This window comes from Vulpes lagopus, chromosome 7 (assembly GCF_018345385.1).
Source record: "Vulpes lagopus strain Blue_001 chromosome 7, ASM1834538v1, whole genome shotgun sequence".
Lineage (NCBI taxonomy): Eukaryota > Metazoa > Chordata > Mammalia > Carnivora > Canidae > Vulpes > Vulpes lagopus.
Genome location: NC_054830.1, coordinates 43,645,634 through 43,671,329, shown reverse-complemented (window position 1 = coordinate 43,671,329; position 25,696 = coordinate 43,645,634). Strand labels below are relative to the sequence as shown.

General features: G+C 36.1%; 1 protein-coding gene across 11 annotated transcripts in view; it reads right to left on the bottom strand.

Annotated features, from left to right (window-relative positions):
• Positions 1–25,696, bottom strand: part of CNTN4 (contactin 4) — a 913,336-nt gene that overhangs the window by 218,142 nt on the left and 669,498 nt on the right. For all 11 annotated transcript variants that reach the window (XM_041761632.1, XM_041761629.1, XM_041761630.1 and 8 more), the window contains one exon: positions 9,906–10,001. In XM_041761632.1, coding sequence (XP_041617566.1) covers positions 9,906–10,001 — 96 coding nt within the window. The remainder of the gene's footprint in view (positions 1–9,905; positions 10,002–25,696) is intronic.

Below are 25,696 nucleotides of genomic sequence, written 5' to 3'. Positions count from 1 at the left end.
CAGTAAGTAGGAACCACAAATGAAAGAAATATGATACTTAAATCAGCTACATTTTATTTTTAAAATCTTGTTTACCTTTCCAAAGGCAGAAGTTTGCAAAAAATTGATGAGAACTTGGCCTCAAAAATCTACAACCAAACTATCTGGCATTTCCCAGGTGTTCTCTTCTCTACTCTATGTGTTGTTTAAGAGAATGAGAAAGCATACAAATTCCAAATTACTTCACAAAGTAGAGATTCTTTGGATATTTCTGAAATGCTACATTATCAGCTGCAACCATCTCTCCAGCTGTGCCTGCCATATGGATTTGTGAATTCCTGTAGAGTGTTGTTATAACACAACTCCTTTCCAGGGGTTAATTTTGACAGTGGAGATTATGATAATGTGTTAACCTGCGACTATCTGATGTGAAAAAATTAGGTGTGTTACACTTGGAGATGTGAACAGCTTTCCTGGCTTGGTATAGAATAGCTGTCCATTGTTTTGTTAGCAGCCAGTATACCTAAGAGGTCATGAACATTCTCCCAATCAGCTGCTGAATTAAAGATCTGACATATATTCTAATTCATTCTGTAGACAGAGTCGGTCTCCCTGTAAAACTTTTGCTACTCCACTTAGAATTTTTTATTTACTTTATATGTCTCAAATGACAAAATTATTAGTGAATAGAGTTAGGGCAAATCAGTGTGATTGGTTAAAAAAAGGTTTTTCATCTATATTGTGCATCCTTGATGAATATACAGCCACTCAATTAAACTAAATAATTTTCTCTTAAATCAGTATTCTAATTCTACACAGCATCAGAAGCTATAATCCTATCTCTAGAAAAAATGCCACAATTTATTCTTCTGGGTTTTAACTTCACTTGCCCAAATGTGTAGTTTTCTCGGGTCTTTGATTTGGCCTACTTAAGTTATGGTCTTCCTAAATATCTGAAAACTAACTGAATGAGTTAAAAAATACATATATAAGAAAAATGGCTGACTTATTTGTTCTTTAAGACTTACAGGATCAAGATCCCTGAGAGTACTGAATATTTCAGAGCCTTAAGTTTCTGATCTCCCAACCAGAGTCTATTTCTGAATTTCCAGGACTCAGGGAGCATTTCCTCATTCTACGTACTGCACCATTATCCTGTTTAATTCAATGTAACATCATGATGCACTGACCTGACAAAACACCAATTCGTTGCTGAAAATGTATCCAAAGAGCTTCTTGTTTCTTTCTCAGCTGAAAAGATCAGATTCATAGGGTATATTTCCAGTGGGCATTAAAACAAGAATGGTTCCCATACATCCTGCAGTGATTGTCCACTGGATTATTTATGAAGTGCTCAGCCAGGTTCATGTTGTTGAAAGATCAGTGTTGATCATTTGTTCTGTTTTGGCTGGTACATCCCCGGTAGTACTCTACTGGATATGTAATGTGCTTTTCACATCTCCAGACTCTTCACATCCCAACTAGCACCTGTGTTCCAACACAATATCATCCTTCACTGCTTTCTGGGGCAGGACAACTCCAAAAGAGAAAGCTCAACATGAAATTGAGCTTTGTTGAATGATCACAGTTTGCAGATCATTCAGCTTTATGGATCAAATCGCACTTCCCAAATACCATTTCCTTTTGGTGCTAATGTATTTGGTCCTTACTTTGACTGATCAATGGGCTTCCAGTTCTAAGGATCAAACCTGGAGATTATCTCTTTGATTTTCTTTTTTAATGTTTAGAAAGAAAAGAGAGACATTTCCAACTTGAATTTAAATCTATCCACAAATACTTGTATATAGTGCCTATCATTAAATTAAATACAGTGTAAGTGCCAGAGGAGACATTGGGTAATTAGGGCCATCATTAATTAACTAAAATGCTTTGGTTTTGTACAAAAAAGAACAAACATTTACACAGAAGCAAAGGAAAAGATGAGATAGAAAAAGAATTTCTTGGGGATCCCTGGGTGGCTCAGTGGTTTAGCGCCTGCCTTCAGCCCAGAGCGTGATCCTGGAGTCCTGGGATCAAGTCCCACATTGGGCTTCCTGCATGGAGCCTGCTTCTCCCTCTGCCTGTGTCTCTGCCTCTCTCTCTCTCTCTCTTTCTCTCTCTCTGTGTCTCGCATGAATAAATAAAAAAAAATCTTAAAAAAATAATTTCTTGAAATTTATTTCTGGAATAATGTCTTTTTTAACTAAATGATTTTCTTTAGGCTACTGAACACAAATAGATTTAATTAATTGCTATTTATTAAGTAGTTGAGTTTATTTCTAAGTGCTAAGGATTTGATATAGCTGCAAAATAGCTTCAACATCTCTCTGACTAGAATTAAGAGGAGAAGTAGGTAGAAAGTATATGGCTATCATACCTGGGGAACTTTTCTTAGAACCCAGACCAGCAATTCTCTATACAGTTTAGTTTAAGAAATTAGTGGTTTAGCTGCATAAGGTTTAGAACTATTCTATGGCTAGGGATGTTTGCTACTTATGTACTCATTTTTTTTCTATACATAAGTATATAGTTATTGACATTGAGGCACCCCAAAATATGTCATAAGACATTCAAGTTGTTGTAAAGAGCTGATAGGAAAATCAAAGGCAAAAAAAGGATGTCAGTAGCATCACAGAATAACCATAACTAATTGTGGAGATGACTGACATCAGAAATATTGACTCTAATTCTTGTAGTCATATCCAGTGGGGGAGAAGCAAGTCATTCTTTGAGACACAGAAGCCTAATTCCTTCCTTTTGCTTCCTTTGCAGATTCTTTCTTTGAACTAAATGATGTCATGACTGTGAGAAATGGAGCCTATATTTGGTGTAATAAAGACAAACAATCCTAGTGGCCTATCCTCCCAAACATGAAATACTCCATCCCATGTCATTTGTGTGGGAGTTTATAACAAGTAGTCCCTGATCAATGTGGCTCTTTTTCCTGCTCAATGAGTGAAAAAAGGGAGGCTTAATGAATGAAGAAAAGCATCGCCTTCCAAACTATTTCACATTACCCTATGCCAATTAAATCATTAATGTGTTAAAAGCTCCTTTGATTGGCAGAATGAGAAGAAAAACAAAAGGCAGGAGGAATTGGACCATTACATTTCAGATGAAAGAGTCCAGGTTCACAGATTTCAAAGGAATATGGTAGAATCAAATAGCACACACAAGACTGCCTTAGGAATGTTTAATGCTTGGTTAAGTAGCTAACTCTTGGTTTAGGCTCAGGTTCTGATCTCAGGGTCTTGAGATCAAGCCCCATGTTGGGCTCTGTACTCAGTGCAGAGTCTGCTTGAGACTCTCTCTCCCTCTCCTTCTGCCTTTTCCTCCTACCCTCTCTTGCTCTCTCTCAAACAAATAAATACGTCTTAAAAAAAGTAATGTTTAATGTCAAAAACAAAACAAAACAAAAATACCCCCAAACAATAACAAAATACCCAGTAGTCTGTGGTACTGATTAACCTATCACTAAAGGTTATCATTTCCTCATTGAAATGCAATCAATGTCTATAAGTAAATATTTGACGTTTCTTAGTTTAGACATAAAACTCAGAATGCATTTTCCATAAAAATATTATAAAAGGTGGTTTACCCAAGTTTAACTTCTAATATATATGTTTTTTACTGAAGTATAGTTGCCCTACAATGTTATATTAGTGTACAACATAGTGATTTGACATTTTATACATTATGCAGTACTCTCCATGATAATCTTAGTTACTGTCATCACAGAGAGTTATTACATTATTGATTATATTCCCTATGCTGAGCTTTTCATTCCTATGACTTACTCCTCTTACTCTTTTTAGAGCTTGAGTGTGGTGTACCTTTTCTTTTTTTTTTTTTTTTAAGAGGGGGGGGCAAGGGAGGGAGATTCTTAGGCAGGTTCCATGCCCAACATGCAACCTGATGGAGGAAAATATTCCTACATATTTTAGGAAGCTTTTAACTGTGCAGATTGCTGCCACATTTATTTTTTTATTCTAACAACATATTTGAGAGTTTTACAGAACAAATATAAATTTCATTTGGGGAGCATAATACTGTATGAGAATTTGAGAGTTATGCAGGAAATGAAGATATAGGGGGAAAGTGGGAGCCTAAAATTTGGGTGAGAGACAGTAGAGGGAATAAGCTAGAAGTGGAGGACTGCTTCTTGAGGAATGTGGCTAGTTGTCCAAATCACAGGTGATACAACTAGAATCCACTCATTCTGATGTCAATTTTCCTGGGAGTCTGATATGGTGCATGGGGCCCAGTAAGTAAACCTCTTAGATGTCAGCAATACTTAAAATCCAAAGGACAGTGTATTATGGTCCCAGGTTTGGATCTGGGTGCATCTTTGGGTGAGACATAAGGGCAAGATCTAAACTTAGTGTCTATACTACAGTAAAATGAATTGGTATTTGGAGCAAATAAAGATACACCTGAAAGTCTGAAGGTACACAGAACTGGTAAGCACGGGAGCCAGTATGGGGCAAGGGTTAAGAATAAGGCAGGGAGTGTGGTTAGGTAGAGCTGGCAGCTTGACAAAATGTGGATGTCTTGAAGATTATTCTGGGCATAGAGGACAATCATTTTAGCATGGCAACATCAGCCCAGGCCCAAGACTGGTCAGCATGGTTTGAACTCATTAAGAAACTGGGTGAGCCTGATCCTGAAGGTGACATCTGGATGCTAGAAACAGTATGTGTGGGATGACGGAAACCAAATAGGGCTCAGAGAAGTTACATAATTGGCCCAATACTACATAGTAAGTTAATAGGAGATCTGAGCCTGGAATGTGGGTGTCCTAGTTTCATGCTTTTCCCTCCGTTCTACAGTAAATACAAAATGATCCAGCTGAAATAACTACACTGTGGGAAGGCATGCTTCTTTTAGAGTTGTAATATTCATGGATATGTCCAGATCAAATCAAATTTCCTGGCCCCTGGAGATGTTTGCAAACAGAGAGGTTCTGCTGAGACAAGATCTACTTGATTTTGTAATGTAGAGAAACATATTTTCCACCCTGGCTCCACATTAGAATCATATAGAGCTTTTTAAAATGAGGCCAGAGACCCCTCTAAAGAAAGGCACACTTAATTGATCTGGGATGGGGCCCAAAAAACCCTAGGCAGAGGGAATCTAGTACCTGTTTCTATTGTTGTCTCCTGGACTAGAAAAAAAGGTCACATTCTAGGCAAATATAACTCTTGACCTTGCCATTGATTAGTGTGTGACCCCACATAATCTCTTTGCTTCGATTTCCTTATCTATGAAATACATGTCCTTACTTCTTATAGGATTACTGTGAGGATCAGAGATAATATAATGGAAACTAAAACATTATAAACAGCATAAAGAACTCTACAGATGCTCCGTTATAAGGTCCCTGGATCTCATGTCATGTGAACAGATTCCAACTTTGATGGGACTGTGTTCTGTGTAAAAGCATCTAATTATGACAATTATAGCTTGTTTCTATAAAACTTGTAACAATGAAACATGTTGGAATCGTGATTTCTTTTAATACTCTAGAAAACCATATTTTCATTAATAACAATGTAGTAAAAGCTGGCCAAATGTAAAATGCTATTTTTGAAGATAAATACTTGAGAAAAAGCCAGTCTTCTTTTGATTGTTCATCTCTCTTATCAACAACCACAAAAATATATGAAGTAAAGGTGAAGTCAGAGGTGATTATATTTATTTTTCTATTTTTTTAAAGATTTTTATTTATTCATTCATTCGAGACACAGAGAGAGGCAGAGACATAGGCAGAGAGAGAAGCAGGCTCCACACAGGGAGCCTGATGTGGGACTCGATCCCGGGACCCCAGGATCATGGCCTGGGCCAAAGGCAAGCACTCAACTACTGAGCCAGCCAGGCGTCCTGAGGTGATTACATTTAATTTAAATTCTTTTAAATATGAATTTGACAAAAATAAATAAATAAATAAATAAATAAATAAATAAATAAAGTGCTCAACCCTTCTGTTTGGGTGATGTGGAAATCAAGACCTCCTTCTCAGCAGTGTGAACCCAGTCTGGCTTTCTAGAAGGTGATCAAGGTGGGTGGATCTTAAATTTGGTGCTGCCTTAGAGTCTCTAAAACAATAGATTTGTAGAATCAGAATATTGTTGGGAAGTGGTTGGACAACTATGGCTTTAACATGTTGCCCTGGTCCTGCCCCACCATCCTGTTCATCACTGGCCAGAAGGGAGGTATGTGTATGAGAATCATAGCTATAGCTCAGGGCTTCTCAAACTGTAATGTGCATATGAATCACTTGGAGATCTTATTAAAATGTGAATTCGTACTCAGTAGGCCCTGGGTGGAGCCTGAAAATGTCTTTTTAACAAGCTGCCAGGTGAGGCAGATGTTGCTGGTCCATGGGCCACATTTTGAGTAGCAAGGATCTTGGTGACGTATAAAAGGAAGGTGAGAACAAAAACTTCCCTTGAACAGTTCATGAGGAATTCACTGGTGAATAATACAATTTTAGTACAATACAGTGGTAGAAAGAATCTCACAGTACCTCAGTTCTGTTGCTATTTAATGAGAGTTTGGTTAAGCATCATGAATTCCTGGTGCCAAATGACCTTGGAGTTGATGGAAAGCAAGGAGAAAATTCTGGATATCAATAAACTCTATTTTTAATATGAAGGAACACCAGAGCCCACCACAGTAATTTCTATTGTTTGGTGTTTGTATTAAGATGTAATAGTAAAATCTATGCAGTGACATCACAACTGAATTCGTATCTATTAAGCAAAAGATGACAAAGATGCTACATGTAGTGACTGGAAAAATACTGGAAATACCTGCTGACTGAAATGCTTTTCAAAATAGATTAATTGTTGCTCATTTCTGTGTTACCCCAAGAAGGTCTGACACTGCACAGCTTTTGAAATATGACATGCAGCATCCTTTACAATGGATCTCACGCCATTACTCAGTATCCCACTGATAAAATAAAAGGCTGACTCATTTCCTTCCCTCTGCATGATCTGTTACAATTGAAACTGGGATACCATATGCTAGGTCTAAAACGCTCAGTGTGTCCAGTGGCTCTTGGTGGTTCTGCCAGCTTTCAGGTGATACACAGCCTGGAGAAGCAATGAGAGAATCACTGCCGCACAGCTGGCACTGAAGGGTTTTGAGTAATTGAGGGGATTTCATCGGATAATCATTGACTCCAATGCCCAAAACTGATGGCTGTCTGAGATGCTCTCTTATAACCTTCAAGATCCTCTTTGTTATCTTGCAAATTTCCTTGCCTTGCCTGCCTTGCCCACAGTGTTATTGAGCACGCAATTTCTAATAAAGTCCATAATGAGAATATTTATTTCCTTGTCTTTCACCATCAAGACTGTCAGGAATGTCAGCACAGCTCAAGAAACCAGATTTCAGAGCTGCTGACTGCTGCCAGCAGAGACAAGCACATTTCAGTAGATGTCTATGAAAATTTTTAATATATTTCTCTGTGGGAAGGGAAAAGTATTCAGGTGTCTCATTGTGTAGCAGCACAGCAACACTTCAGGTGCTTTGCCTTTCCCAAAGATACCATTATACCAGGGAGTAGTGGGGTACTTTTTTTCTTAATATGCCTACAAGATTAATTTTTAGAGTTGCTGCCATGTTATGAAAGTTTAATGCTGTGAGATAGATTGCAGAAGAAATTAGCAAAATCTTCAATTCTTATTTTGATCAGATTTTATAATAAGAAGAGAAAAGTTAGTCTAAGTGAACTTTACTTTAACCTAAATATATGTCCAGTTAATTGCTTTCTTTGTATAAATGACAGAACTTCAATAATGCAAACCTCCTTGATAAATATTTAGTCTTTATGGAGTTACTACCATGTAATGATAGAACTAAAAGGAATTTGAGAGATTTCCTTTAATCTCCTCATTTTACAGATAAGAAGAGTGTGACATAGAAAATTTAGAAATATTTGCTCAACATCAAATAATGATTTGCAATACAGTCAGAAGCAGAACTCATGTCCTGGACTCCAAATTTAATGCTTCTGATACTACCTTGAAGGGAAAACAGGGATCCTAAGGAGTAAACCCATCTTGCAGAATACAAACTACCAAAATCTAATCTGGATTCTCTGCCAATCTTCAAAAAAACAGAACCCTAAATAACTCTGTGTCCTCAGTCTAGACCCAGGGGCACTTGCCTCTTCCTCTGCTTTTATACTTGCCATGTCAGAAGTACAGGTCTTTTAGTTATTTTGCTAATTGTTATCTCCTGCTGGAAAGGTTAGCTGGGCATCAGATGAGAAAGGAAAAGTTACAACTTCAGAATACAGGACAAAAATAAAAGGGTTTTTTCAATTTCTTAGTTTAAAATTTTTTTTCCTTTCATCATATGTTAAGCCAAATAGAAAATTAAGATAATAACAAAGATAGCAGATTGCAAATTCAACTTTAGCCAGAATTCCCAAGAATAGAGTTTATCAATCTTGTTACCTCAAACTTTAGAGGAATCCTAATAAATATCTTTATTTATTAAACATCCATATAACTGAGCCCTTTATGGGCAGTGTCTTTTAGTCACCGTTAGTCTTTGTATTTTATTTATTTATTTATTTTTAAGGATTTTATTTATTTATTTGAGATAGAGTGTGCACGTGAGAGAGCACAAGTGGGGGTAGGGGTAGAGGGAGCGGGAGAGGCAGATTTCCCACTGAGCAGGGAGCCTTATGCCGGGCTTGATCCCAGGACCCCAGGATCCTAACCTGAGCCAAAGGCAGACATGTAACTGACTGAGTCACCCAGGTGCCCCTTTGGTTAGTTTTTTTTTAGCAGACACTGCAAGTTGCCTATATAGCTTGTCTCTATAGTCTTCCTTATTACAAAATTATGATTTTTTTTCAGGGCCATCAAATTGATCTATATAGAATACTTGATTTTTCAACCGCTTTTGCCACTGAGGGTAATCAATGATATGATTGATTGGTAAAGGTCCTCAGGCAAAGAAAACCTTTCATAATACAAAGGCAAACTGAGATGGAGACTTTTGACTTTTGTCCTTGACTATTCCTATTTCTTCCTGTCTAGACTGCACACTTGGTACCCCTAGCCATACCATGTGTTAAGGACTTCAGAAAAGGATTCTAGAAAGGGCTGTATCCTGGAAGACATTCTCAAGAAGTGGTGCCAGCTTTAGATTACATACCTTTGGAAATGTGTGTGAGAACAACATAAACTGCAGTCTGTTGGAGACTGTGTTAGCTGGGTTTTCAGTTATTTGCAGTCAAATGATTTCCTTTTCTTTTTCTTTTTCTTTCTTTTTTTTTTCTTTCTTTCCTTTCTTTCTTTCTTTCTTTCATGGTTATTAAGGAGGGTACTTGTGATGAACACTGGGTGTTGTATGTAAGTGGTGGTGAATCACTAAAATTTACACCTGAAACTTATATTACACCATGTATTAGTTAACTGGAATTTAAATAAAAACTTGAAAAAAGAAATAAAAATTTTCAAATGAATTCCTAACTGATCTAATCATTATGGGTCTTTATAAAGTGCCTCTAGATTCTGTGGCCAGAGGACCTGGGTTCTAGATCTGATCCTTCTCCAGGCCAAACCCAAGACAAAACAAAGCAGCTTTGAAACCAATCAAGTTGAAGAAAGGTACTGGTAGTTTTACCTATGTTGCCTTACCAAACAAGGATTCTGATCTTAGTGGATTCCAGCGTCTTTTTCCTTGTGCCAGGTAGATAGCAGTGGGGTAGAACATTTGTAGAATTTGGTATTTTCCTACCCTAATTATGGGTGGCATTGACAATGATTCTTCGTTGACACAAAGGGACTTTGGGAATCTCAGCAAATAACACTTTTCCTTTAGCTAGTGCCAAGGAGGATGAAATAGCAGCAAGAAAAATAGCAGCAAGTGAAGTGTGCACATTTCAGTCATATATAGTTTACCTCCTGAATGGGCCGGTGGGCCACATAGTAGTACCATCCCCTGACCCTGACGGACAGACACAGTGCTTCTTGTTCTTGTTTTGAAGTTTTCAAGATCTGTTAAGAGAAATAAAAGAAAAAGGGTCTAAATTATATAGGCCTAAGATATTATGGGAGAGTATAAGCATTTTAAAACAGGACAGTCTTTTGCTGAAAAACAGCCTCTGTATCACTCATACCAAGGAAATTCAGTGTAGCCTCTTTTCACATGATAATGTCCTGTCATCCTTGATTCTTGATCTGTACAGTACAGGAGCTACTTTCCCATGCTTAGGTTTAAAACATATACAATTAAATAACATGTACAATTTAGTTCCTCAGCCACACTAGTTACATTTTGTGTTTAAACAGCCACATGTAGCTAGTGGTTACCATATTGGACAGCAGAGAAATACAACATTCATTCACATCACTGCAGAAAATTCTATTAGACAGTGCATATCTAAATGAAGAAACCAAGGTTTAATGCTGTTAAGTGACTTTACCAACATCTTCTTGTAATTAAATATCATTATCAGGATGTAAATTCATGTTATCTGATGCTCAATTTTTTTTAAATATTTCATTATTCATGAGAGAGAGAGAGAGAGAGAGAGAGAGAAAGGGAGAGGCAGAGGCATAGGCAGAGAGAGAAGCAGGCTCCATGCAGGGAGCCCAATGTGAGACTTGATCCTGGGACTCCAGGATCACGCCCTGAGCCAAAGGCAGATGCTCAACAGCTGAGCCACCCAGGCGTCTCTCTGATGCTCAGTTCTTTTCACTTCACAAACCATTTTATTATATGCAATTATATGTGTCACTCTGTAAGTATCTAGAATATGACTCTCTCTGTATAAGCACACACACACTATATACAATGTATAAATAGACATATGCATATATACATAATTGTTTCAAAATTTTTGTATATTTTTAAGTATTTATTTTTTTTTTTAATTTTTTTTATTATTTATTTATGATAGTCATACAGAGAGAGAGAGAGAGAGAGGCAGAGACATAGGCAGAGGGAGAAGCAAGCTCCACGCACCAGGAGCCTGACGTGGGATTCGATCCCGGGTCTCCAGGATCGTGCCCTGGGCCAAAGGCAGGCGCCAAACCGCTGCGCCACCCAGGGATTCCCTATTTTTAAGTATTTATAAGGTACTGTCCAAGGTTCTGTTTGGGAAGATAAAAAAAGTTCCCCTTTGTCAAGGTCAACTCTGTTTAGAAAGGTAAGACATAAAGAAAAAAAGAAAGAAAGATAAGACATTACAAATAAGATCACAGTTTGAGTCAGTAAATAAGCAGTTGCCAATAAAAATGAGTTAATGTAAAAACTATGTATAATAAAGTTAAAGACATAGTACTGTTTAAAAAAATGGTTTTTCTTCTGTCCTCCCAAATGTAAATCCTCTCAAGAAGTATTTTAAGTGCCATTTCATCTTTTTGTTGTCTAAACCATTTGATTTAATAACCTCTTATCGGATTTGAGGATTATTCCAAGCCAAGTATGTTCTGCAGGATTGCAAGCCATCTAGATGTGCATACTGGAGTATATTAGCATTTATTGACAATTTTCTCCAAGCTGGCCATTTTGGTAAGTTTTTTATGATCATTATCTGAAGTGATCCTAACAATAATTATATGAGTTAATTACCATTAGTGTCTCCATTTTACAGACTAGAAAGGAGAGGTACCATGAGGGTTCTTGTTAATGGCTACACTGATGAGTCATGAAGCTAGGGGGAGAAAGTGGACAGACTTCCTGCAGTTACAAAATGGGATGTTTCTATAGTTAGGCTTGACTTTAAGGAGAGGTCAGGATATTAAAAAACATAGACATATACATATCTTCGTTACCAACTTCTTCTGGAATTATGCAAATTTTAAGAACATATATTATTATTTTCATCAATTGAGTACTTATAAAAATTTCATTAAACATCACTTGATTGTCAGCCTAGGATACAAACATTGAAGAACAGGGCTTCTGCCATAGGGACCCAAGAGTATAGTGGGCACAACTGACAGACAGGTAACACCTAATCACAGGAAGCCAAAGACTGTCAGAGTTGAAGTGTGAATCAGGGCACCTGGAGGACATGTACCTACTCAGCACAATACAAAAAAGCACTATAGCTTGAATTAAATTTCTGCTGTAATACAAATCTTTTAATCCAAGGAGTATCAGGTGAGACTATGACATGCTATTTCCTTTCAAGGAAATGGCTCTCCAAAAGAGATTAAAATGAGAGATTTAAAAAACTTTATTACGCAAAATGGTTTAATATTGTAAACCATTATGCCTAAAAGTGACAATGAATCACTCTGAATTGTCACTTCTGCATACAGGTTCTTAGAATACATCATCTAAGTTTTTGCACAAACATCCCATTCAATCTTCAGAGTTGCATGAAAAATTGAGGGCTAACAGATAATAGAGATCAAGTCTTAGTCTTATCTAGGCAAATTATACCATGGTTCTGACTACAGAAGGGGCATTAAGAAATGGGAAAGAAAATGAGAAACACATGCAATTATTTTTAACTGTCCTTACTGAGCTTAACAAACTGGATTCTTGTTTCCTCTTTTTTGGTTTATGAATTCATGCAGTTCTACAAGGTTTGAGCAGTCAGAATAAATCATATTAACCTGGTATTTGAGAAAATATTTAGACATATTTCTTAGTAGTTAGTTGAAATAAATTCCACATGGCAAACCCTTCTTACATAGTGAATGAAAAGACTGCATTTGGACAGATTTGACCTTGAAATCAACTCTGCCATATGTTAATCGTGTTGCTGACCTTGGGCAAGTCTTCATTTTCTCATAAACAAATCATAAATAAATATGAAGAAGTCTGTTTTGTTTTAAAGTAAGAGTCATGGGCAAAAATTAAAGAGGTAATACATGGAAAGCACAAGGCCAAACACAAAGCCTGTCATGGTGTTCAGTATATATTCTGTCCACTGAAGAATGCTATAATAACAGTGGCAAATCATAATCCAATCATTCTATTTATAAAAGTGTTCCAAATAGTAAATGAATTCTAGGAGAATTCTAGAGAGCTATACATGCTAAACAAAGGACACTAGATGTTTGCACATGTTTTAAGGAAAAATTTCATGTCCAAAATTGGTCTTTTAGATATAACTATCTATCCAGATCATAATTACCAGCAGCTTGATAATTGTAGAAATCAAAGAACTATGTGTGTGAATAGTATTTTTTTAAAAAATTTTTATTTATTTATTCATAAGAAACACAGAGACAGAGGCAGAGACATAGGCAGAGGGAGAAGCAGGGTCCTCATAGAGAGCCCATTATGGGACTCAATCCAAGCCCCCAGGATCACACCCTGAGCCAAAGGCAGATGCTCAATCACTGAGCCACTCAGGTGTCCCATGAATAGTATTTTTGAAGCTTGTATACTTATGGCCCAGGACTTTCTCAGTAATATTCCCACATATTATTTTTTAAGAGTCATTTTATTTCTAAAGGCTTGATATTAGATGGTGATGACTAGCAACAGACATTACGGGATAGTCAGAATATATTATGGATAATGCTCTATTACCATGACCACTGCCCTATTAGCAATAATAACATCTACCTGCAAAAATGTATTGAGGTCAGACCATGTGCTAAGTGCTTTTCATATAGATCTCATTTAAGTTCATCATAGTTTAAATTCCCAACTTAAAAGTGATATAAATGAAGCTCAGAGAGTGTTAGCATCATCTTCACCTACCACCCAGAAAAATCTAAATTCATATATGTCTCCCTCCAAAGCTACCGCCTTCAAACACCAGAATCTGTGGCTTCCCCACTGATTTAGTGAAGCCAGTGAAAAAGAGCATTCAAACTAGTTACTCAACATCTTAGAGACAAAAAAAAAAAAAAAAAAAAAGTTTGAAAGAATATTAAGCTCTTTAGTGAATTTGTAAGAAAATCCACATCTCACTGCACAAAGCAATGAATAGGTACATTTGATGCCAAATCTCCTATTCTTTTGCTTTTCCTTGTGGGTGAGTACTCAATGTAGGGATTTTAAACATTAGGTGAAAAGGATGAAATTGGACAAGGAGAAAACAATCAGAAATAACTCTATTAAGAAGCTTGATTGTTGCACTGCCAGGAAGGTAGCTGAACAATGCAGAGAGTTACTCAAGATATGGTTGAATAAAATGATGTATATGTATGATGAGGAATTAATATCCATGTATTGTGGCTTTTCAAAACAGCTTGTTTTCCAGCTCTGTATTTGGTTCATTGACATGTGATTCGTAGACTTTTAAAAAATAAATGGCTATACTTTTTGGTCTTGATTTGACTCATCAGTGTTTTACATAAATTTTTCCAGAAATCATATGCTAAGGGATGGACAATTTTGTGGCAGATGTGTTTTCATATCATATTTTTCTGTGGAAACAATTGTCCTTTATTCCGCTATGGAATGTAATATCAGCATTTCATTTTTAAATGAGATTAGAAAATATGCTATAGTACTTGGAACATGTATTGAGTGTATGGAGGAAATGATTTAGTTGTTAAATTCCTGGGGGAGTAAAAGCATACAAAGGTCTTAAAGCTGTAATATGTGATAAATAATAAAAAGCCTTAATATATGAGAATACTTAGAATTCAGACTGCAGAGTAAATCAGAGAGTGAGAGGGAAAAATCTCCACATAGTTCCTGTCTGTAAAGTTATTAAATGTCTAAAGGAAAGGAAGAGATACTTTAAAATAAATACCTGGATGAATTCTATAGAAAACAAGATTTTTTTTTTGAGAAGTAACAATAAACAAGAATGAGTAACTTATTTAGTCCATCATTAAGGGACTCCCCCTGAACACAGAAAAGCTGCAGCCATTCATAGAGTGGGACCAGCCAGAGACAAGTGTAAGAAGTCTAGTTTTAAAATGGCCAGATGAGGTTAATGAGATCATAACACATATTATGGTTTGTTAAGAATCTACAAAGAGGCAGGAGAAAAGGAGAGAGGAAGAATGAAACAGTAAACCATGCAAGTAATGCATGCATTTTTAATCCATGTATTACTCACTATAAATTTTTTAAAAAGTCACCTTTTTTTTTCTTTCCTGATTTGAGTAGGCCTGGATTCTATTAATTCTTATAGAGTGGACTTAGTACAAGAAATTTCCATCACCAGTTTTTTTTTTGTTATGCTTCCTCCAATTTTGAAAGTAGCAATCAATAAGGAAATCAATATTAGCTTGGAAAAATGGTCAAGCAATACATTTGTTATGAATACAATTTCCATAATGATGATTGCACCATTTACTTTTTTTAAAGAGGTATTTTTGGAACATAACTTTAAAAACTGATTATCATGCAGCATATTTAAAATTATGTCTTGACTCTCTGCCATTTGTTGCCCGAGTGTATGCATTTGTGGATGCACATTTGCATGGTTTCTTGAATTCTAGAGACTTCTACTGAAAACAAGTCTAAATTTATAAAACCTTAGGAATTGCAAAGCCACATCTTTTACATTCTTTCAACTCAGGAAGAAGGAAGAAATCATTTGTGAAATGGCATGGTTGACTGGGTTTCCCAGGGAGAATATATAACAAGAGGATGAATTGCATAATGGTTTAACATACTGGCTTTGTAGTCAGAAGGACCTGAGTACAAATCTGGTACTCTTACATTCTAGGTGTATGATTGTGATATGTGAGTTATTTAATGTCCTAGGACTTCAATTTCTTCATCTCTAATATTAGGATAATAATCTCTAGCTCATAGAGCTCTTTTAAGATGAAGATCATGTAGATGAAGCATTTACATATGAAGTCAGTAGCCTGTAAATGTTCTTATTATTATTATCATTTCTTGGCATCAAAGGAAACTATACAAAAAGTGACTTATTGTGGGAAAGTCCATGAGTCCAAAATTCCCACCAGATGAGGTAACACTAGAGTGTTCAAGTCAATCACACCATGGCAAAAAATGCTAATAGGACTTAAAATAGGTCTTTTGCTGATCTTAATTGTGTTTCTAAGTCTACACAGGTGCTGAAGAAAGCAGGCTACCTTATCCTTTCCAGTGCATGGACTGTATACTTTACATGACTTACAATTATGATACCTCACATATAATGGACTCAGAAAATTTTCCTTGAGAATCTTTTCTTATAATGACATGATCTGAGAGAGCTTGTGTTACTTTTTAATGTAAAGGTGGAACATATTTTCACAAAACAGTAAAAATTGATGTTTATCTTCTACAATGCATGCAAACATATGTTTCAAAATAAATCAATCATGAAATATTATTTACTGATTATATAAATATACTCATTTAACTTACAGTTTTAGAAGTTCACACTGTATACCAGATGGAAATATAATGGATAGAGATGGAAATTGAAATATATATATTTATAAAACATTGCTATGTTTGCTTTTCCCTATGTCGTTAACTTTCCCATTTGTTTATGAAATCTTAAGCAAATATTTTTTGAGTTCCTCTTTTATTCCAAGAATTGATGTCAGCTATCTTATTTCTAAACAATTAAGTAAGACAAAACAAAAGATAAACCTATGTCTTTGCTAAATATCTGATATTAAATACCCCAATTTATTGGCACTCTAAAGTAGGGGACCAAAATCTGATTCTAGTTGGTGGTCTAACATTTCAAAATAAAGCAAATCTCTTTCCTAGAGATCTTTGTATAGATAAAAAGGCCTTTTTAAATACTACTAAGTTAATGTATATTCAATTTACAAATGACTCATTCATAGAACTGGATTATTACCTTATTCTTCCATAGTCCTAATGCTGCTACTATGGACATCCCTATGAAAATTCTTAGTGCATTTATTTCCAACTATAAAGAAAGAGGCCATGGGAGCTCTCCCAGGTCCTGAACACAATATTCTCCCACCAGATGTCTGATTTTTTTTCCCCTCATCCTCTTTAGTCATGCCAGATGAACTATAATTTAGGGATTACTTTGGACTTACAGAAATTACATTTTAAAACCATAAATGGCTGCAAATGCATTACCTTGTGAGTAGTCATTTGCTGTGAAGAGTGAATTAATCCAATCAGATTGCTTCCTCTTAATAAGCAAATAAGGGCAGTCAGGATTCTTTGAATGGGAGTTTTGATTAACCAAAAAAGAAACAAAAGAAAATGTTATCTGTGAAGTAATGGAAAGGGTAAAATAGGGCTGCAAAATCTCAAGAAGAAAGTAATGACCTAAAAAATAGAATGAAAAAAGGTGTGTAGAGATTGCCAAAGACAAATTTGCCTGGGGTCAGCAATCTTCCATTTTGCAAAAGAGGCGGTTATGCTCCTATTTCTCTTGCATCACATTACTACATCATTTTTTTTTTGTTTGTTTCCACCAACAAAACCTAAGCAAGAACCTAAAACGTGTATGTGTTAAGGAGGCTTCTGTGGACTGCTTAGGAAATTAATCACTTTTGTAAATACTAATTCTTCAGCAAACAATAACAAAACCATAATTGAATGCTAGTTTTTTTTAGATTTATTTATTTATTCATGAAAGACAGAGAGAGGGAGAGATGCAGAGACATAGGCAGAGGGAGAAGCAGGCTCCTTGCAGGGAGCCCAGTGCGGAACTCAATCTCGGATCCCGGGATCATGATCTGAGCCGAAGGCAGCTGCCCAACTGCCAAGTCATCCAGGCATCCCTGAATGCTAGTTTTTAACTAGCTTCAATAAAGAACTCAATTCCTCACTTTCCATGTGTTTGTTCATTCATTTAATCCTTAAAACAACTCTATAAAATATTATGACTAATCCCATTTTATACAAAGAAAAAATTAACACTCAAGAGCAAAGACATAGTATAAGGAATAGAATGAATTAGAATTCAGGTTTAGCTAATCCAGAAGTGTATATATTTAGTCTCTTTTTTATATAGAATTAAATTCAAAAAACGAAACCATACTTGTTGATTGTTGCTTTACTATCTGAGACTTTTACTTTTTCAGCCCTCTACTATTATTTTCCTGACTTTTCAAGAAAATAAAGGTTGCTTTGCTGCCCTTTGCTCTGTAAGTGTATGACTCTCTTGGTAGGTTTTTTTTATTTCTCATATTAGTTTTTTTCCTCTTTCTTCATTTTTTTTGGCATATTCTGTTTTATCTAGAGCTTTGTATTACTACTTAAGAAGTCAAAGAACAACTCAATTTAAAATGTTTGAGTTTCTCCACGTGTTCAATGAAAACCCGAACCCATCTAACTCACAAGGTTACTGTGATTAGTGCGACATGGCATCATAAATAATGTTCACCTTTGGAGACAGGTGCTCTAAAATACAAGCTATTATTACCAGCATTTTTCTCTACAGGAGCTCATCTCTTTTCACATATCATCCTGACTCAGGAGTGTTAATGGTTAGGCAGCTGCATTCCCTATCTTTGGTTTCATGTTTATACAACACAAACAGAAACAAAGGTTTCAGAAAAGCATTTGGCCTAGTAAATTTTAGAATAAAATATGAAATCTTCACTGCACTCTACAAAGGCCTTTTGATATCTGGTCCTTGCCTATGTATCCAGTCCCATTTCCTATTATTTTCCACCTTCCTCATTTAAACCATAATAAACATGTTTTGCTTTCTGTTCTTCAAACACTTTAAGGTTAAGCCTTTCTTAAGATCTTTGAGCTTGCTGTTCCCATTGTTTGGAATGCACTTGACTCATCTTTTGGCTTATCATTCCCATTCCTCAGGACTCAATTCAAATGCCATCTCCTCAGAGTAGCTTTTTCTCAGGATTTATCTCAAGTAGACCACTAACTGGCTCCAGTCACTTTCCATCACATCATCTCTTTATGATGTCTTACATAGCAATCATCACCACAGCATCTGCAAATGATTTTGTTTGCTTATATGCTATTTGGTTTATAGTCTCCCCTCCTACCCTCCCACTTCCCACCCAAGATAAAGGCTCACTGGGGCAGGGATCTTTTCAGTATTTATTAGTCTGTAGCACAATGCCCCAAGCAGTGTTTGATACACAGTAGGTACTTAATTAGTATTTGTTGAGCACTGCTCCCCCTCCTGTTTCACACACTGAGTCAGCAAGACTTGTTGGCCTACAGTAAACTTTCTTGTATTTGACCACATGACACACTGTTTCCCAGTATCTTGACTACAAAAGACCTTTGGGTCTTCCATCTTGCCAGGGATGCTCTGGAAGGTAACTTTGAGAATAGGTCTCTAATCCAAGGAGTTGAGCCACCTACCACACCTTAATATGAAATCTTAGAGATACACTAAGACTGAAATACAATCAAGGTATGAAATAAATTCACTGCTTGGTACAAGAAATACCCTTCCATCCACTGACTCTTGAGGCTCAAGAAATATCCCGGATGATGAAAATATCAAACAACATCATGCAAATTGCATGGGTCTGTTTTTATTGTGGTCAGGGCTATCAGCTAGTCAGTGATACATCATACAATTATCTGTTTTTCATCTAGTGTGAGAATTCTGTAATTTGACAGACTTATGATCATTACATTTTTTACAGAAAGAAATGTGATTCTTCATTTTGTACTTTTACTTTATAGCCCTTTCTTCTCCTCTCTAAAAATTAAAATTAGCAAGTTGTAATTCATTGTACCAGTCTTCTTAATAAACAGGCAACCCTAGAGGGCATATCAAATATATTCAAGTAACACTAGAATAAATATCCTCTGAAGAAATGCTGAAAAGGCACGTATCAGGAGGCCATTGTAAAGTCAGTAATCTATAGGAAAACCTTGGGAAGATATTACTAAATGGAGATATATGGGCCACAGATCATGATCAAACCCTAGAGAACACAAATCTACCAGCTATACAATTGGTCGTGAAACGCTGTGCTTTAAAGTAAAAGAAATCTTTTCATCTCAAACTTTTTCATTCCATTTCCTTTGTTTTGTTAACGTTTTAGGGATATGAGCCTGAGCAATGAGTTCACTTTCAAGTTTGCCTAGCACTGAGTGGCAGTGGGTACAATCTCTAAGGAAGAGGGGCAGTTTCTTAGTTCCTGCTCATAAATGTAACTAGGTAGGTGCTCATGTATTTAAATGTTCTCTTATTTCTATCCAAAAAAAGTAGGCATATTTCCCAAGGAGGCTGGGAAGAAATTACACTGATTGTTAACTTTAAAGGGAGAGGCATACTTTATCAGATTATCGTGACACTCTGTGCTCTGCAATAAAGTTTTACGTTAAAAGCAAATTGAAGAGTCCTCACTACATACTTAGTTTTAGATTTTTGACACAATAAACCAGGGAATGGTGGCTCGTAAAGAAAAATGCCAATCTTCATATATTCACTGCTCCTAAGAAACTGGGCATGTTTTGCCATATAGTTACTTTGGAGAAATCGAAGTTGTTGGAATAGCAGGTTTGTTTAATCACTGGCTCAAAGAGGGTACTTCTCTGCTCTTTTCTATTCTTTGAGTATAAAACATATCTTGGGATACTGGATGCTGAATTAGCTGTATCTAGTATACCACTTAAAAAATGTTAAGGGCATATAAAAAAGTTCTGTATGTAAATGAAATTCCCAGATGAAGAGCAGCTGTTATTTATGTTGAATTTAAGTTGCTTTGGCAACTGCAACCATATATTTTTATCTCATTACAGTTTTGAAAATAAAACCATCATCAAATATACATGTAAGTTATGTGTTTATTCATCATCTATTTAGACTTTGCTATGGATGCTGTTTCACTATTCTTATTTTCACAGAGAGAAATCAGAGATAAGGCTGCAGTGTGGTAAACCTGCTGATTTTTGGAAATGCCATCACTCAAGTCTCTTCCTTTTAAATGCACTGTTAAGGGAGATGAGAACTAATACAGATTCAATCAATATCTATAATATGCTTATGATGAGCACTTATTATATGTCAGCTACTATTATAGGCACAGGGGATGTATTATTGAGCAACAAAAAATAAAATAAAAATTCTCCTCTCATAGAGGTTAAAGTGGATAAAATGACCATAAGCAGATTAAATCAATCACACTTAGTATATTTGGTGTTAAGTACTATAAGAACATAAGTTAGGAAAACATGGGAAAAAATAGGATAAGAAATGTTGGTATGAACTTGTAAAAGAGAAGGATCATGTAAAAGTATAATCTTTTTACTTCTCTTCCTACTTCCAAATATGGAGGAACAAATCACTCTCCTTCTGCCAACTCAGCTATTGGCCCCCACAGAGAATGCCAAAAGGGGTGAAAAGTAGTGCCAAGTGACACAGCAGTCTTGATTTAGTTTTGTACTTTCTTATTTATAAACTGAAGTTGAAGTCACCTTAGTGCAGGTAACATCTGAGAAGCGTAATAAATATTTTCATTTTGTATCTAAAAGTTTAAGGCAGTTCCCTAGCAAAAACAAACATAAAACTCTAAATTACTGAAGACATGGCAGAAACAAATAAGCAGGCATACTAAATATATCCTGATTTCCTAAAGGAAGACAATCACCAAACCACTACTATGATAATTTATGTGCTGCTTTAAACAATGTTACTATTTTCTGTCTCAGAAATCCTGCAGAGGCAAAGAATTTCAAAGCTGGGAAGATCCTAATGCCTTAGTGTGTTTGGACTGCTATAACAAATACACCACAGACTGGGTGGCTTCAAACAACAAACACTGATTTCTCACAGTTCTGGAGACTGAGAAGCCCAAGATTAAAGTGCTGGCAGAGCTGGTGTCTGCTGAAGTTCTGCTTCCTGATTCGCAAATGGCTGTCTCCTCACTGTATCCTCATATGGTAGAGAATGGAGAGAGAGGAAGCTCGCTCTGTCTCTTCTTATAAGGGCACTAATCTTATTCATGGGGGCTCCACCCTCATGACCTAATCACCTCCCAAAGGTTCCCCCATTTTAATGCTATCACATTGGGGATTAGGATTTCAATATATGAATTTTTGAGAGACACAAACATTCAGTCCATAACACCATCCTTTCTTCAGTCTGAGCTCTTTCCTCATTCTTCCTACTCCCCATAAATATGATTTATGGTTTCATATGTGGCAGATGGTGTAGAGAATATGAGAATAAACCAAACATGGCCTGACCTCAAGGAGTTTACAATCTACATTAGATTGTACATAATCAATAAATAACTCCATTGTAAGGCATAAAGGAAGTAATCAATGCTGTAGAACGGTAGAGAGAAAGTGCTATGGGAGATGAAAGGAAGTACTCTTTGTTGGAGGTAAATCATCCAGTCAACATTCCATTTGCACAGATAATGAACCAAAGTGTATGGGAACCAAGAACTTGAATCTTGGGTTTAATTTATGTCAGCATGCATGACTTGGTGCCTCTCCTTCTGCATTGCAAGCCTGTTCGTTCTCCACACTTTCTTTAATGCAGGTTAATGCCAATCATTGCTTCATTCTACTGCAAGGTGACACTGGGTTTGGATGAGAGCGTTAGAATCAAGCACGTTCAGTTACTCAAACCCAGATTGTGTCAACCATTAGAATTCTTGGTACTTCTGTTTTCAAAAAACATGAGACAAGCTCATATCCAGCTACAGCTTCATCTTGCATGTCAGCATGGGCCTGTCATCTTTCCATCTTTGCAGTATTAGTCCTGACATCATTTACATTCTGTCTCAGGGTATGCCTCCATGTAACTTATCTGCTGGAGTTTCCAGAAGAATCCAACATGACCCTGTTGCTCTTCTGAAGCAAGAAACTCTACACATCAAACCTCATTAGGGAACTCAAATTTCCACAGACTTCTTTAAACACTATAGATGAAGCTACAGTTATCAGGACGCTACAGAACAGGGCAAAGGATAAAGATATTTTTAAACATCCCTGAAGTGTGTATGTGTAGTTGGGTGAGTTAATGAAGGTATTTTGAGTCTATGCTGGGTCATCCCGGGACCCAAGTGTTGAGAGCAGTGCTCACTTCCTTCTTGCTAACTTGGAATTTTAGTACTAATTCAGAGGTGGCTCTGGGTTGCAGTAGTAATAATAGCACATGGAGCTAAGATTTATTCAGTGCTTACTATGTGCCAGGACTAATCTTACTGCTTTTCAAGTATTGAATCATTTATTCTTCTTAACAATATCATAAGGTGAGTACTAAAATAGTCTCTTTTATGTATGAGGAAACCAAGAGCAGGAAAGTGAAACAATTTGCTTAAGTTCACATTGGTAGTAAATTATGCCCAAATTCTAACCCAGGCTGCCTAGTTCCAGATAACCTGATGTTGTTCTTTATTTTATATTTATTATTGTGTGACATATTAATCACATAAAGATAAGTGTATCATGATTTTTTAGAGTCTAAGGAATAATAAAATGTGCACTTGTGAGCTTAACACCTAGATTTACAGATGGAACACTGCCAGTAACTTTGAAGCCCCTGTGCATTCCTCCAGGATTACGCTCTCCACACTAATTATTTTGCTTATCACTCTGTGATAAGCAAAATACATTTACAATTACAATTGTAAATTATACATTTTGTACATTTGTACATTTTGTACATTTGTACATTTTGTAATTGTACAATGTAATTGTACATTTACAATTGTAAAACAATGGAGTTATTTATCGATTATGTACAATCTAATGTAGATTGTGTTTTAAATTGTAAAACACACATGACACATGACATCTGTGTTTTTTCTTGTGTTTTTATCAGATATATACATGTTTCTATTTTTTTTTTTTTTTATTTATGATAGTCACACAGAGAGAGAGAGAGAGAAGCAGAGACACAGGCAGAGGGAGAAGCAGGCTCCATGCACCGGGAGCCCGATGTGGGATTCGATCCTGGCTCTCCAGGATCGCGCCCTGGGCCAAAGGCAGGCGCCAAACTGCTGCGCCACCCAGGGATCCCTATATACGTGTTTCTAAATAATGTATGTAGTCTTGAAAGTATTGTGTATCTTATGAAATTGGAATCACAGTATGTACTCCTTTGAGACTTGCTATTTTTGTTTAACATTATTTATTTGAAAATCAACTCTGATGATTATAGCTGTGGTTCATTTATTTTCATTGTGGTTTAATACTTCTTTGTAGGAATTCACCAGTTTACATACCCTTTTCATTGTCCACATACAGTTGTTTTCTTCTACTTATTTGCTATTACAAACTAACCTGTAGTGAAGGCATGTTTTCTGGTCACATTTTCAAAACTTTCTCTGGTCTACAATATATACAACTAAGAGTATTAAAAAAAGTTCAGATTTATTAGTTCAAAGGAGAGTTACATAATCTATTTTCCAAAGTGGATGGGACAGTTTTAAATTCTGTCAGCCTAAATGAGAATTCCTGCTGTTCCTTACCAACTCTTAGTATTTTAATTTTTGCAAATATGGTGCATGAAATGGTAATTCATTATTTCTAACTTGCATTTCCTTAGTTACTAATAAAGTTATTTTTTATGTTTATGGGCCTCTTGCATTTTTTTATTCTTAAAATATTAATTCATGCAATTTACCTGGTCATCGATTAGATTTTTGTTTGTTTCCTATCAACTCACTGGACTTCTTTGGGATCCTTTCTTGGTCAGTTATATTTTTTACAAATATCTTCTCTGCATGACTTTCCCCCCCATTCTCTTCTTGACATTTTTTGATGAATGAAAGTCCTGTGTATATACCAATCTTTTCTTTATGACTAACATTCTTAGCTTCTTATTTAAAATAAACTTTCTTTTTTTTTAATTAATTTTTATCGGTGTTCAATTTACCAACATACAGAAAAACACCCAGTGCTCATCCCGTCAAGTGTCCGCCTCAGTGCCCGTCACCCATTCCCCCCCACCCTCGCCCTCCTCCCCTTCCACCACCCCTAGATTGTTTCCCAGATTTAGGAGTCTTTATGTTCTGTCTCCCTTCCTGATATTTCCCAACATTTCTTTTCCCTTCCTTTATATTCCCTTTCACTATTATTTATATTCCCCAAATGAATGAGAACATATACTGTTTGTCCTTCTCCGATTGACTTATTTCACTCAGCATAATACCCTCCAGTTCCATCCACGTTGAAGCAAATGGTGGGTATTTGTCGTTTCTAATCCCAAAGCCCTAAAAGTATTCTCCTATATTTTTTTAAAAAGTATTAAAGTATTTTTTTTAAAGTACTTAAATGCTAAAGTTCTATTATTCTCATATAAGTCTAGGTCTTGGTCTTACCACAGCACCATACTATCAGGTATCTATAATCAGTTCTCATTATTGGTGATAGTTATGTTCTATAAAGTGGCTGCAAACACTGAATTAACAAATATTGAACCATGGTCCTAGGGGGAAATACACAGTTAGGTTTTTCCAATTCTCTAGTCACATTTTCATCAACTGATCAACATATAACCTTGTTTTATGCGTTTCTGTTTAAATACACTTTACTAAATAATGTTGATTTATTAACACTAACTCATACCCACCAGCACTCTAACTCACACCTGAATGAAGTTTATCTAACACACATACTTTTTCCCGTAAGGCACAACATCTCAGGCTTCTAGCACTTAGGAACACTAGACTTCACTCCAGCACTACACTTTGGGTTACTTTGAACAATGAAATTACCAAAAAAGAATACAAAAATGCAAAAACCATGGCAATAAGTAGACTGCAAAAGGACATTTCTTTATACTATGAGAACTAAAACAAGAAGGCAGAACAGCACCTTGTTCAACTTCATCTGAGAAAGCATATAGAAAGACTCAAATATTTTACTGCTCCACACATGTTCACTGATGACCATAAATATGCTAAGAATACTGATT